General features: G+C 31.9%; 1 protein-coding gene across 5 annotated transcripts in view; it reads left to right on the forward strand.

Moving 5' to 3' along the window:
* LOC114336268 (calcium-activated potassium channel slowpoke) overlaps positions 1-15,707 on the forward strand; it is a 663,340-nt gene that overhangs the window by 594,379 nt on the left and 53,254 nt on the right. For 4 of the 5 annotated variants that reach the window (XM_050659851.1, XM_050659850.1, XM_050659853.1 and 1 more), the window contains one exon: positions 5,601-5,666. The exons of the other annotated variant lie outside the window; for it this stretch is intronic. In XM_050659851.1, coding sequence (XP_050515808.1) covers positions 5,601-5,666 — 66 coding nt within the window. The remainder of the gene's footprint in view (positions 1-5,600; positions 5,667-15,707) is intronic. 5 annotated transcript variants of the gene reach the window in all.

The raw sequence follows: 15,707 nt of genomic DNA on the forward strand, positions 1-15,707 counted from the left end.
CAATAATAAATTTTACAATGACGTTATAACCCATTTTGCTACTTCGAAACAACATAGACTAGAGTTAATTTATAAACAGGTTTACAAAAAAAAAACAAAAAAAATAAAAAAATATAAAAAAAAACAAAAACCAAAAATTTTCTATGAAATTGAAGCCTTTTAATTAGATGGCATACCTATCTGAGGAGAAAAAACCTTGCCGACCCTGTCTCTAAAGCCAAGAGCCGCCACTGAAACATAGGGTGTTCCATTTAAAAAAACATAAGTTTGGTCTGCCACTGTCTTATCGAACAACCTGTAACCTTCTAACTAATTTTGTAATGTGAAGCTCAAAGTTGGCTACAATTTTTCTTATTAAGTTTTATTGCTATCTGTTACGATAGCGGATCTATTAAGCTTTACCCCACTAATCAATGACCCTGTACGCTCAGGTGCAAAACACTTGATCCATGCATTGATTGAGGTAGGATTTCATGTGGGAGTCCGTGCACCCAGGACTCCCATATAAAAAGCACTTTCTGATTGAGAGCCTCTATAGCTCATCAGAGTGCTATCGTTGGGAAAAGTGGATGGTCTGGAGCATTGGAGCGAGGTAGAGTGATTCCTGCTTACATGAGTTAATCATCCTCGCCCAATGAATTGTATCACCCGAATGTCATTCTCAAGGAGTGAGCAAGTCTCTCAGGCTGGGTTAAATCACTATTGCTTGCTTACTTGCTATTTTGAAAAATTAAATCCATGACTATTTTGAAAAAACACCCTTTTCCATGAAATGTAAAGTCGTTTAGTTATTCGTGATAAATCGATTGAAAACAGAAGAAAAATTGAAATTTTCATTAACGTGAGTCTAAGACTATTGATTTTTATAAAATAAAATGTACTTATAGATTATTTTTTCCATAAAATATATTTTTCTATCTATTTTTGAGGTTCTTTTAATATAAAGCTTCCTACACTTCTGTTGGGGTAGATTACACCCCCAAGATAGAAGCACACTTCAGCATAATATATGGTAGGTTTTGGTTGCTAATTTATTTTTTACTTACCGGTAAAATTTCAAGAAAACCTTACTTCACATTTAGTACTTTGGTGTATATGTACCTAAACATTTTTGAAATTTCGTTTTTGTATCAAAATTCATTATAATTAAATATTTAGATGGGAAATAAGCCACAATTAAATTGGAAAAAAATATTTTATTAACGTTTCGATGCCCAAATCGGGCGATAAATATTACAACTTATAAATATTGGCAATAAGTAAATATTGGCAATACTTATCATTTTAATATTAATTGGTCAATAAATATTGGCAATACTTATTCATTTTAAAGTCTTCTACTAAAATGTATAATATATTTATGTCTGAATTGCCGATTAAATGAGTCAGATTAAAAAATTATTAGAAGAATTTTTTGCTAAGCAACAACATTTTTGTTTAATTTAGCAGTATTTTGTATTTTGACTACGACACCCGATTTGGGCGTCGAAACGTTAATAAAATTATTTTTTTCAATTTAATTGTGGCTTATTTCCCAACTAAATGGTTAATTATTATAAAAATGCCATAAGGAAATAGCTTCAGAACAACAAAATTCATTATTCATAAGTGATCTCAAAATTTATTATCGAAAGAAAGAAGAAACTACTGATAGCTTTTCGAGCAAACGAAAAATATTAATATTTAAAAATTAAAACTTTTTAAACATTAATTTTACATTTATACCAAAAACTTAAATTTAACTTTCGAAAATAACGAATCAGTATCATTAAAAAATAACAATTTATACAGGGTGATTCATTAAGAATGTCCAATCTCTGGGTTGTAGATTCTAGACCTAAAAATATTAAGATTTAACCCAAATCTCTTAAATGAAATGTGCCTCGTTACTGAGTTACAGGGTGTTTTATTTAGAAATTTAATAAATATTTTTAACCAGTACATACTTTAAAACTATTTGACGTATCATTGTGATACTTTAAAGAAAGTGTAGTTACTTTGCCTGCTACTAAATTATGATAAACAAACGTTTCTGGCTGCTACCAGAGGCGTACGCCAGGGGACAGTGGATGATTTACCCTTCCCAAATTCTACGCCTCTGACGGAATTGCTATTTTAGTACAATATTTTGATTCTCCAATACTTTCTAAGTAAATAATACACTCTTTATTCGTAACGTCATTAGTTTTAGAGATATTTGAAGTTGAAAATGATACGAGACAGCTCTTTTGATTAATGTATTGCGCCCTTTCATTTTTAACTTCAAATATCTCGAAAACTAATAATTATATCGTTACAAATGAAGATTATATAATTTACATAGAAAGTATTGGAGAATCTAAAAATTTTGCTAAGATAGCAATTCCGTCAGTGGCGTAGAATTTGTGAAGGGTCAATCATTCACTTTACCCTGTTGAACGCCTCTGGTAGTAGTCTGAAGGTTTATTTAACATAATTTAGTAGGGCGTAGAGTACCTACACTTTCTACCACGGTAAGGATATTTAAAATACTTTTAAAGTACTGAGTACAAATAATTTTTAAATTAAACTTACCTGTTACATAAGTATTAACTATTTGTATCCAGTACTTTAAAAGTATTTGACATACGTTTATCATACTTTGCACAAGGTGTAGGTACTGTACATTCGACTAAAATATGTTAAATAAACCTTTCGAGCTACTACCAGAGACGTAGTACGGCAGGTGAAAGTGAATGGTTGACCCTTCCCACATACTACGCCACTGGCGGAATTACTATTTTGCAATTTTTCGATTCTCCAATACTTTCTATGTAAATAATATACTCTTCATTTAAATCGATAAAATCATTAGTTTTCGAGATATTTGAAGTTAAAAATGAAGGGGCACAATACATTAATCAAAATAGTTGTGCCGTTTCATTTTCAACTTCAAATATCTCGAAAAGAAGTGACTTTATCTTACGAATAAAGAGTATATTATCTACCTAAAAAGTTTTGGAGAACCGAAATATTGTACTAAAATAGCAATTCCGCCAGTGGCGTAGAATTTGGGAAAGGTATATCATTCACTGTCCCCTGTCGTACGCCTCTGGTAGTAACCAGAAACGTCGAATTATCATAATTTAGAAGGGTATATGGCAACTACACTATCTGCAAAGTATGAGAAGGATATGTCAAATAGTTTTAAAGTACTGGGTAAAAATATTTATTCAATTTTTAAATAAAACACCCTGTAACTCTGTAAGGAGACACATTTTATTTAAGTGATTTGGGTTAAATCTTAATATTTTGAGGTCGAGAATTTACAACTCAGAGATTTGACATTCTTAATGAATCACCCTGTATATCTACGCTTACATTCATTTGAGGCATTTTTTCCACTAAGCTGTGGGGATATCAGTTTGTCTTTGGGTAGTAAAAACTTTGGGCTTCAGACGGTGATTTTTATATTTTTCCTAACAGTAGCTATCATTATCTATTCTGCACATTCTACAGTGTGCCCAAAAACTCTCCTGACAAAGACCGTAGATTGCTCATAATTTTAAGACAATTTAACCCAATTCACCAATTCTGAAAATGCTTCCTGACAAAGCTAGAACTCTTTGAATATGACGTATTGTCATTCATTAGTTTTTGCAAATATCTCCAGAACGCTTGTATTTAGAAAAACGAATACGGGTACGCCTATTTATCTTCCAGGGGTAAATTGATTTCATCAATTGTGAATTTCTAATACCGGTCATAGGCGTCCATTTTGGGTAGAGCAACGGTTATTTTATCGCATAACTTTGAATTTTTGACAATGGATTATTAAGTTTTAAGGTATACTAGTACTAAAAGCTACTGTTGCTTTAAGTTGGTAGAATATGCCTCATTCCAGAAAAATCGATTCGAAAATTTTTTCGTTTTTTGAATTTGAAAAATGTTTGAAAAAAAATTAAAAAAAAAGACGGTGTATTTAACCAACTTAAAGCGAAAATAATTTTTAATATTAGTATACCTAATAGTTTAAATGCAAAATAATTTTTAATAGTTTTTAATTCAAAATACGAAAAATATTCAAATGGATTTTTTTTAAAAACGATGTATCCTACCGACTTAAAGCAAGAGTAAGCTCTTTAATAATTCAGTGTCAAAAATGCTTAAAACTTAAAGACAAAAAAGTTATGCGATAAAATGTCCGTTGCCCTACCCAAAACGGACGCCTATGACCGATACTGGAAATTCGCAATTAATGGAATCGATTTATCTCTAAAAGATAAATAGGCGTATAAAACTAGTTGTTCTCGTTTTTCTAAATAGAAGCGTTCTGGAGGTATTTAAAAAACACTAATTAAAAGACGCAAATTTGAAGAGCTCCAACTCCCTTAGGAAACATTTTCGAACTAGAGTCCGTCTAATATACTTACCGTTGCACGTCATCGATCTAAGTCATCAACGTATCTACGTCAGAGATCTAAGTTGACAGAGTTGCCAAAGTATAAAAAAAATCTTAAATCCATTGTAAATCAAATATATCACATAATTATTGCAAAAGTGGATTATACCTACAGCAAGACAAATTAATATTCAATGTAAATAAATTAAAACATTAGAAACAGACAACAAGAATTAAGTTATAATCTTACGTTAAAGTAAATAATAAAAATAATAAATATAATAAAACAAATACTTACAGTAAGGAAAAAAACAAATCTGAAGTGTCAATACCGCAACTGTCAAATAAATGTTACCAATTTATGCCAAAATATCATCTTCGTTCGGTTACAGTTACAGTGTGTTCCGAACAAATGTGCTTCATAAAAACGCTTTATGTGTATTTCTTTAAGTAAACAATAATAGAAATCTTCAAATATTATTTCTACGCGTATATAGTAAAATATTATGTCTAGTGGCTGTAATTCCAGTGTACTCAGCAAAATGATTATAAAAAAGAAAACACCTACCGCCTAAATATTTCGTGTTGGTATCATGTGACGTCACGGGCTATGACGCGGATGACGTGCAACAGTAAGTATATTAGACGGAGTATAGATGAATTGGATTCAATTGTCTTAAAATAACCTGAGGTCTCTCCGGTCTTCGTTTGTTAGGAGAGTTTGTGGACACCCTGTATATTTGTCCAGTAAATAGTTAATTTAATTAGTAGATAATCATTTCTATAAGTAAAAGTTGTTATTCATAATATAAAAATAATTGTATAGTTCCAGAATATGTCTAATTAATATAAAAAAGATAATGTAGTCTTTTAGTGCGGAATTTTTTTATAATCTATTAAAACTGTTTAAATTTTGTTAACTTAAAGATTTTCACAGCTTATTGGAAGAAAATGTAATTTAGTAGTATCAGCTATCTAAGAGACTCATTAATATTCAGGTCAGTGGGTTACGATTGTTCGAGGTGTGAAATTACATAAACAAGGGAGCATTTCACAAAACAAGTAGATCCCTTGTTTATATAATTTCGCACTTCTAAGAATAGCATACCGCCTATTATAAAGAGCTGAATACTAATGAGTCTCTGAGATAGCTGATACTGCTATAAACAAAGTTTAATTTGTGTATTGTTAGTGTTAAGTGTAAACATATATGGTGCTATCAGCAGTGTGCTATTTTCAGAGCGCCGGAACAAGAAGCTACATCTTACGCCGGTTATCACCTAGCATATGAAGTGAAAAAACTCATGTATGCTTAGCAAATTTCTAATTTTTTATTACAGACTTAACTTAATTGTTGCTTGCTTCCCTTGCCTGCAAATTGTTTGCATTAGGAAATAGACTGATAGTCCTGATTTGCTAGTTAGTTTGGTTTTTAGTGAAGTAGAGAGAGTCCAGTATATTTTTAGTGATTTTGAATAATAAAATTCGCTTGGTATTAAACAATTACAACAGAAATTCTATAACTTATATGTTGAAGTCTCTGGGTTAAATACTTTATATGAAAATGTTTATTGTTCACTTGTGAAAAAAATGTTTGATGAGAAAGCAGTTTTTTTAATCTCCCGCTTTATTTGCTGTTTTAAAATGTACAATTACGAGAAGAAAAATGTTTACAATAAACTAATTGCTCTGAAGGGAGCTGGTAATTGGCATTCTCAAAGCCGGATTTACCAAATTTTTCACTATAGGCCCGTCTCCAATGGCGCCCCTCCCTAGATGCCCCCCCCCCTCCCCCGCCGGTGCAAGTTAAAAGCTGCATATGTACCAATTGAATGAGCAAATGAATAGTGAAAGGAAGGGTATTAAAAGGCTTACTTGGACGAATAAGATGAGAAGATTAACCTTTAATAAAAAAAACATAGAAGGGGTGAATTTATTTTTACGATTAAAACATACAAGCACAGAGAAAATCGAACTTTAATTAATAATAATAAAAGTATGTTCCTAGAACACTTTCTTCCTTGCCTTCTTTTCGGCAAACACATTTATTATATTTTCACAATCCAAGTTTCAATCACAATGTTTTCATCATTAGGTTTGACTTGTTGAAGCTGCAAGTAAAAATCTTGTATTAATTTAAATGCACGATTAAAACAACGTCTCAGTTCTACTTTACTGTACAAGGCAGTCAAGTACCAAGTACCGGTACGCATGACGGAAGGCCTAACTGACGAACGTGTCTCAAGTCTTTAATTGTATTAAAATTTACTATGGTTCCTTTTTTACAACTAACATTAAGTTAACATATATATGCCTAGCACGCTACGTCACTATTAAGAAAGTTACCATTGTACCAAATCAAAAGCCTGTTTAATAAATTTTTGTTACCTCAAGTTGCTGATGATTGTCGCTGTCGATTTCGCTACCAGCAGTGCAAACTTTATTGTTGTTATCCGACTTAATTCTTGAATCAGAATCAGGGAGCACACTAAACATCTCGTCAATTTTACGGCATTTTGACAGGGTAACTACGGCTTTCTTATCCTCCTCTGCTTTGCGAACACGGTTTTGGTAACCTGATAATTACTTGCTACCCATTATTATAAATTGGTAGCTTAATTGTAGGAGTTAGCTCTCACAGAAAACTATCTTAAAAGCAAACAAAGCACAGGCATAACCAATACGGAGCGGTAATACAACGGATGCAATCTCAGCCGCAGCGAGACGTTTACTGGCGGACGGGCGCGAGGTGGAGGAGGGCGTGGGAGAGGCGGTGAGGCGCGAGCAAGCCTGCGCACTTGCGCAGGTTTACGCATGTTCGGTGTATTCAACATGGTATGGCCGTTGGCGCCCCACGATAGTGTGTGTACCGTGTCTGCGTCCGAGGAATAATTATTTAAAGTGTTTTTTTTAAATTGCACTTCCCTATTTCCTTCATGGTTTTTTCCTTCCCTTATTTATGGAGGCTACCAATAAGCATTCATTTTTAAACTTTTATCAATTCATGAACGGTTGTTGTCGGTTGCCTAACAAAAGCGGGGCGCCGCGGGCGCCCCTCAAACCTCGGCGCCCCTAGGCCCGGGCCTAGTTGGCCTTACGGTAAATCCGGCCCTGGACATTATCCTATATATTATTCATAATGCTTCACATTATTTTTGACTTGGGGGTTGGTTTGGACAAAATCTCGTCAGCAAATAGGTTGGTGTGCATATCTTCAGGAATCGTTATCTTTCTTTGCAGTTTTGATTTTTAGATTATACGGTGTAATGGTGCTAGAACACCCACAAGAAGGAGCTCAAGTATGACAACAATACCATATGTAAAGGGCTTATCAGAAAAATTAAAAAGGATAGGAAATAAAAAATACAGTGGAACCTCGATTATCCGTCAGGGCATCGGACCAAGTGTATGACGGATAATCGAAAAGACGGTTAACAGAACATTCGAAAAAAAAAATTAAAAATTAAACTCTTAAATTTTATTTGTATGTCGGTTCGCTAAGCTCAGACACAACTGGCTAGTGATTTTAGTACGTAATTTTTTTGTTTTTGGCCAAATTTGTCAAAATTTGCAAAATTACTAATTATTTAGTAATTATTGACTATTTAGTAAATTATTTTTTTTTTGTCAATTTCACCAAATTGGCAAAATTACTTACTAAAATCACTAGCCAGTTGTGTCTGAGTTTAGCGAACCGCCATATTATGTTTTGTTTAAAAATATAAGAGGTATTTGTGTTTGTACAGTCAAATCAATTTGGATAAAATCCAATGGAAATCTTTGTTTGTTTTACTGTTGCTTCACATTTTGCAACGGCTGAATTTCTTAATCGGCGTAAGATCATACAATCTACTTTATTGGCTTCTTCATCTCGAGTACTTACTCGAGAATACCACTCGATGAATTGTTGCATTTTTGATGCAGCTTTTCTAGTTTCTTTACGTAAATTCCAAGTCTGTGTCAGCTTCTCAATCTGTTTTATCCGCCTCTGTTGCCATTTCATCGATCATCTGTCAGCAATCGATAGCCGATTTCCTCCTTATTACAAATTAACGATTCGTTTGACTTATCGCAATGGTCAAACAAAATGAATTGATGACTCAATTTTTGTTTATGTAGGCAATACAACTTATATATTTACCAACCCTGACGGTTAACAGAGGTTACGGTTAATGGAGAGACGGATAATCGAGGTTCTACTGTACATCACAAAAACATTTAAAACAACCTACACACTCAAATCTATTCTGCCCAAAATCAAACCCAACAACACACAAGAGAGGTCAAAGAACTGCATTTACAAAATACCCTGAGAATGCAACAATTTCTATGTGGGAGAGACTTCGAGGCTGGTGAACGTCAGAATAAACTAGCATGAAACATACATCAAAAACGGGGAGTTCAACAAAGCACAGATATGCAAACATGCCTGGAATAATGAATAGAGACCACAGTTTAAAGATGCATCAATAATCGTGACGGAAGCAGGCATGAGAAATAGAATAAACAAGGAAGTAGCCAACATCCTACTAAATAAAGAAAAATGTGTAGCATCAAAGCAAAACCCATAAGAATGCAGCAGGCTTTAGTTGACAATATTTAAAGAAGAAGTAAACAACAAGAATCTACCAACAATAGCGGATAAGGAAATGTGGAACACAGGTCTCAAGCATACACAATATACATGCAACACACAATACACACATACATAATTTACTATTTATGCATTAAAAAATTCACAATTTAAAAAACTCACAAACACGAAATCGCAAAACCTTTATAGTGCAGTCACTGAAGATTTTCACCTCCGATTTCGTTGAGCCTCCATCGATTTTCATGAAAATTGGTGAGTAATTACAGGATACCTCAAGGAACAAAGGTGACATGATGCCAACTTGCGCTTTTACTCTGGGGGTGGATGCCACCCCTTCTCGGTGGTGAAAATTATTTTATTAAAAATAATACCATAAATCCATATAGGGACAAATTATAAGCAAAATTTGTTATTAAAATAAATCAAGGCTTTTTGAGTTATTAAAGACCAAAGATTTTATTTTTTCGTAAAAAAATGCATGTTTTAAATCGGTTTTTCACGTATAAATCAAAAACTGTAAGCACAAACTGTTACAAAAAAGTTATAATTACTGAAATTGAAGATAATAAAAAATTGAATACATTTCTCACATAAAGAACTAAACTAATGTTAGTTCAAAGTGAGTCATTGGCAATTGAATGTGTATTTTTTTCGACGAGTACTCAAATCTAAGTATTCAAGCTTAAATAACGGGAAAACGATGCAATGTATAAAATATTCCTACTAAACATTTGTCAAAGTACTTCGGAATACCTATCAAATGAGCTTCAGAACGAGGTAATAGCGTCAAAATTAAGCAAGTTATAATGAAAATAAAAGAACCGTTTCGAATTTTTTAGGAAAAAGTGAAAAATAAAACATTTTTATTTCTAAAAAAACCTTTCTAAAAAAGCTATTGTTACCAAAATTAAAGATAATAAAAAATTTAATACACTCTCCACTTGAAAAACTAAACTAAAGTTATTTCAAAGTGAGTTATGGGTAATTGAATGTATATTTTTTTCGACGAGTACTCAAATCTAAGTATTCAAGCTTACATAACAGGAAAACGATGCATTTTATATAATATACTTGTTAAACACTTGTCAAAGTACTTCGGAATACCTATCAAATGAGCTCCAGTAGAAGTTAATAGCATCAAAATTAAGCAAGTTATGATGAAAATAAGAGAACCCTTTCGAATTTTTACGAAAAAGTAAAAAAAAAACATACGCCATTTCCACAAAAATTAAAATTTATAGTAATCCTTACAAGAACTTCTTTATATTAGCATAAGTAATGTTTTCGAAAATTTTGACCGGTTTAGAATGCATATTTTTGAAAAAAAGGTATGATATTTAAAAAAATCATAATTTTTAAAATTATTGTAATTCTCATATTATTTTGATAATAACTCCAGAAATACTCAATATACGTAAAAAATTATATATAACCAAATTTTAGTTTTTTCTGTGCCAAATATTTTACCTGTTACACTATTTCTATAGGGTAAAAAATAACCGAGATAGAAACGTTGAAATCTTAAATTTTGCTGTGGGAACCATGCAACCGGGGTCATTTAACCTTTGAATTGACTTTCAAACAGTTTTTAGATGAACCTGATATCGTAAATACGAACGGAGTAATTAAAAAAAACAATAACATTTTTTGGAAAAATTTTTAAAAGATAAATTTTGAAAAAATTTTGAAGCACAAATTTTAACGCTATCAACATGTTCGGGGGCTCATTTGATAGATATTTTTAAGTACTTTGACAAATGTTTAATAAGTTTATGTTATAAAATTCATCAATTTTCCGTTATTTCAGCTTGAATACTTAGAGTTTTTTACTCGCCGAAAAAAATATACTTTCAATTACCTATAACTCACTTTTAGTTCACATTAAAAGGTTTTTCTAGTACGATATTTATTTCATTTTTTATTAGCTTTAATTTTGGTAATAATAGCTTTTTTGTAAAAACTTACACTTTTTGAGTTATTGATGAAAAATTGGTTAAAAACATGCATGTTCCTCAAGAAAAATGAAAATCTTTGATCTTAAATAACTCAAAAAGTTTTGATTTATTTTAATAACTTTATAAAACAAATTTCGCTTGAAATTTGTCCCCCTATCGAATTATGGGGTTATTTTTAATAAAATAATTTTCACCCACGAGAAGGGGTGGCATCCACCCCCAGGGTAAAAGCGCAAGTTGGCACCATGTCACCTTTGTTCCTTGAGCTATCATCTAACCACTCACCAATTTTCATGCAAATCCATGGAGGTTCAACGAAATCGGAGGTAATAGCTCATATTCACCTTCAGTGACTCCACTATTAGTTCTATTAAAATTGAGTTATTTGTCCTGTGGTCGGTCCACGGAATTCTTAACATTCTTCTCCAAGAGAACATTTCAGTGACATCTATCTTTGTTCGTTCCGCTTGTTTAAGAATCCAAGATACACATCCGGATGTTAATACCTATTGAGAATATTAAGAAATTGATTAACCTCATTTTTAGAGTTCGTAGTCCTTCCATATTTTGGTCATTTTGATATGTCTATTCGTGAAGAATGTTGGCAATCACCATGGCAATCTTTATCATATCTACAGCAGCGCGGAAAAGCTGCACAGATATTGGGTTGCACCAGGTTCTAAGGTTCTTCAACCCGGATGTTCTTCTTATTCCTGGACATCCTTGTAAGATAGCAGGATTGGATATCTTAGTGTATGGAATCTAATATGTCATTTCTTTCTGAATCGATACTAAGGGTCCTAAAGTTTTTTTAAAACATTTTGTATATTAAAAATTTCATTTGTTTAATGAAAAACAATTATTACAAATTATTTTATGGAATTTCTGTTTATTTTATATTTTAATAATCGTTTAGTGATTTAATTGGTGTTAGATATTACCTTCGGGCATGGTTTTATTTGTTCATAAAAGATCGCATGTATCTAGTCTACCAATTATTATCTATTGAACAAAATAGAAGTAATTAGAATAAATAAATAAATTTAATGGCTCACGAGGAAGAGTTAGACTATATACATCAACTAGCTGTTCTTCTTTCCTTAAATCTGTATTTAAAAAAACAGCTCTTTGAAAGTATCTTCGAATATGATTTTTTATTTACTTCTGGTACAATTTATCAGAAGTATTTTATTTTACTGGATTTATTACACTGCTCATTTAGTACGGAAATGATTTATACAGGTATTGGTCATTCAAAAGAGTCCACCCTGATATTTGACAATATTCATTAGATTTTGTGAAAATTCTGAAGCAGGCAGGTCGATTTCGAGAGCTTTCGATAATCGTGTTGGGAGGATTAAATCTGGTGCCGAAGCAATCGTACCCATAGCTGAAAGAACCCTTTATCGAGATCGGATTACCATCGGCTCAATCGTCCTTTTCCCTACAAATAGGCAAGTGGCCTTTGTCGAAAAAGGTGGATTTCATACCCACAAGTTGAAACTTTGTTTAATCAATAGATTATGATGTCAATATGCTTAATATTCTATGTTTAATCGTTTATCGAAAATGTTTCATGGCCACCTATTTATTTATTTATACCAATTATTTTTAAATAAATTATTATAAAAAATTGCTTTTTTTGCTTCGAAATTTCTTTCTTTAATAATTTGGGTGATTTTAAGACGAACTATATTCTTGTTAGTATTTCTTAAAGCAAATTTCTCTAAGTAAATTAAAAGTAAACTAAAATGCAAATAACAAATAAAAATGTCGGAAAAAACCAATTTTAGAGTTTTCGAGGACGTTTTTCAGTAGGTTGGACATCGAATTAAAAAAAAAACACAAAATGTGGCATGAAAGCTCATATTTTGTGTAAAGTCATTTCAAAGTAAGCAGTTCCATTTTTACAGATTTTATATTCCAAAGTCAGTTTAAAATATCCATATACCATACCATATACCGGGTGTCCACTTATATTTTCCCCCATTTTAACTGCCTATAACTTCTAAACGGCTTAAGATAGAAATATGCGGTTTTCGATGAAATGTTTTATTTTAGTAAAAGTTTTGTCTGAAATGATTGAATTTTTTATATCGCTTTCAAATACGACTTTGACTTTTTTTAATGGAACACCCAGTATATTTTTTTGTAAGTTGAAAGAAAGGTCATTCACCTGTCCAGCGATATAAAGTTTTTCAAAATCGGTTGTCAAATCACTGAGTAATTAATTTTTAAAATGAGCGGTGCAACGTGGATATCACATACCTAAATAACATAACTAATTTGATTTCCACATTGCATCTTTCATTTTAAAAATTATTTGCTCAGTTATTTGACAACCGATTTTAAAATATTCAATATCGCTGGATAGGTAAATGACCGTTTTTTCAAGCTACAAAAAATATACTGGGTGTTTCAATAAAAAAAGTCAACAACGTTTTTTTTTCCAAAAATCCGCGATTTTTTATTTAAAAGCGACATGAAAATGGTCATTTACCTAAAAACTTGAAAAAACGGTGATTTCCCTATCCAACGATATAAATTTTTTTAAAATCAGTGGTCAAATGCCTGAGCAATTAATTTTTAAAATAAGAGATGCAATGTGGAAATCACAAATTAATATCAATTTGCTTAGTTACCTATGTTATTTAGGTATGTGATATCCACGTTGCACCTATCATTTTAAAAATTAATTACTCAGTGATTTGACAACCGATTTTGAAAAACTTTATATCGCTGGATAGGTGAATGACCTGTCTTTCAATTTACAAAAAAATATACTGGGTGTTCCATTAAAAAAAAGTCAACAACGTTTTTTTCAAAAATCCGCCTTTTTTCTTTTCGTATTTGAAAGTCCTATAAAAAATTCAGTCCATTCAGACAAAACTTTTACTAAAATAAAACATTTCAGCGAAAACCGCATTTTTCTATCTTGAGCCGTTTAGAAGTTATAGGCAGTTAAAATGGGGGAAAATATAAGTGGACACCCGGTATAACAAATTGATATACCGTTGCGTTTCTGGATATATTTTGACGAACTCTAAACTTTAACGTTCGAAACACATTGTTTATTTTTTACCCACAAGTTGAATCTTATTTTAATCGAAAGAATATGATACTACAATATTACATAAAAAGTTTAGTCAAACTTTACCAAGCAAGTTCCCATGGTAAACTAAGGTAAATATTTACTGTAATATTGTAGCATCATATTATTCTTTCGACAAAAACGATATCTAGCTTGTGAATAAGAGTCACTCAGTGTTCATAACGTTAAAGTTCAAACGAATTACGCATTTGAAACTACTTGACTTAAACTTTCATCTCTTATTTTTTATTTTAATTCGATATCCAATCTTTTAAAAAATGGCCTCGAAAAGCCCTCTAATTGTCTTTTTATTCAAAAATTGTTATAAATAAATAGGTTACCATAGAAATTTTTTTACAAGCTTTAATCAGGGCACATTGGCATCATAATCTATTGATTTACCAGTTTCAGATTGTTGGTATGAAATCGACCTTTTTCGACAAACGCCACACGCCGAAAGCACTGCTAGAGCTGGTAGAAAAAAAAAAAAGACATTTTGAAATCAGTGCATCAAAATATTTAAAATGTGTTTTATTACACCAGCATCAAAACGTTGTTTATTTTGTGGGCTGTGTATTTTTTTTTTCAATATTTTGTATTTTGAGAACGATTTCCAAAGTAGAAATCGAAACGCCAAGTAAACTTAATTTCTATATAAAATTGTGGCTTATTCCCCTCTAAAAATAGTAAATTGTATGAAGATGCCACAAGCAAATAGCTTCAGTACATTTTTTTGTTTATACGATCTTGAATGTAGATATATTTAATTCTAAAAGGCACGTCCCTGTTGCAACACTAATAATTTTGTGAACTTTTGATATAAATATTTTCTATTTAATTGGAAGAAGCATCGGAATGAGCATCTTGTTTTATTTAGAAATACTGGCGTATTAGTATACTCGGTTCGCTAAACTCAGACACAACTGGCTAGTGATTTTAGTAGGTAATTTTTTTGTTTTTGGCCAAATTTGCCAAAAATATTTTCATAATTATTAACTATTTAGTAATTAGTAACTTATTTAGTAAAATTACTTACTAAAATCACTAGCCAGCTGTGTCTGAGTTTAGCGAACCGACTATAACAAAGGAGACCGTACACATATTGGAAGATATAATATCACTCAAATGAAATATAATTTACATGAATAAAAGCGTTTCATATCATTGCGCAAGCTTTGAACTTTGATTAAAAACGGCGTAAATTGATATATACAGGGTGAGGCAGATAAAGGGCCTATTAGAAATATCTCGAGAACTAAAGGTAAGAGAATCATGAAAATTGGACCACAGGGGTTTTGAGGTATGAACTATATAATGAAAATATTTTGGTCTCTGCTATATCCGGTAATACCGGAAGTTGATTGTAATCTCGATTTTTTAAATGGGACACCCTGTATGTTTTTACATTTTTGGATTCTGCTCGATGTCTTCTTTCTTAAAATACGAGATTTTGTAATATTATACAGGGTAGTTTAAAAGATAATTACGGTTTTTTATAAGGCTCGAGGTTCGAGCCCCAGCCCGGTCATTCAAAAATAAAAAGGCCAACGTTGTAGTATAAAATTCTATAGAATCTACGGCTTGGTCTGGAATAAACTGGTGTCTGATCGGCGTATGGAGGAGCGGTACGGCAATGGATAAGGGCTTGCGGCTTAGTGATACTCCTCCATAGATCCCTACCGAAGGACGTTGACACCTAATAATGGT

This window comes from Diabrotica virgifera, chromosome 8 (genome assembly GCF_917563875.1).
Source record: "Diabrotica virgifera virgifera chromosome 8, PGI_DIABVI_V3a".
NCBI lineage: Eukaryota > Metazoa > Arthropoda > Insecta > Coleoptera > Chrysomelidae > Diabrotica > Diabrotica virgifera.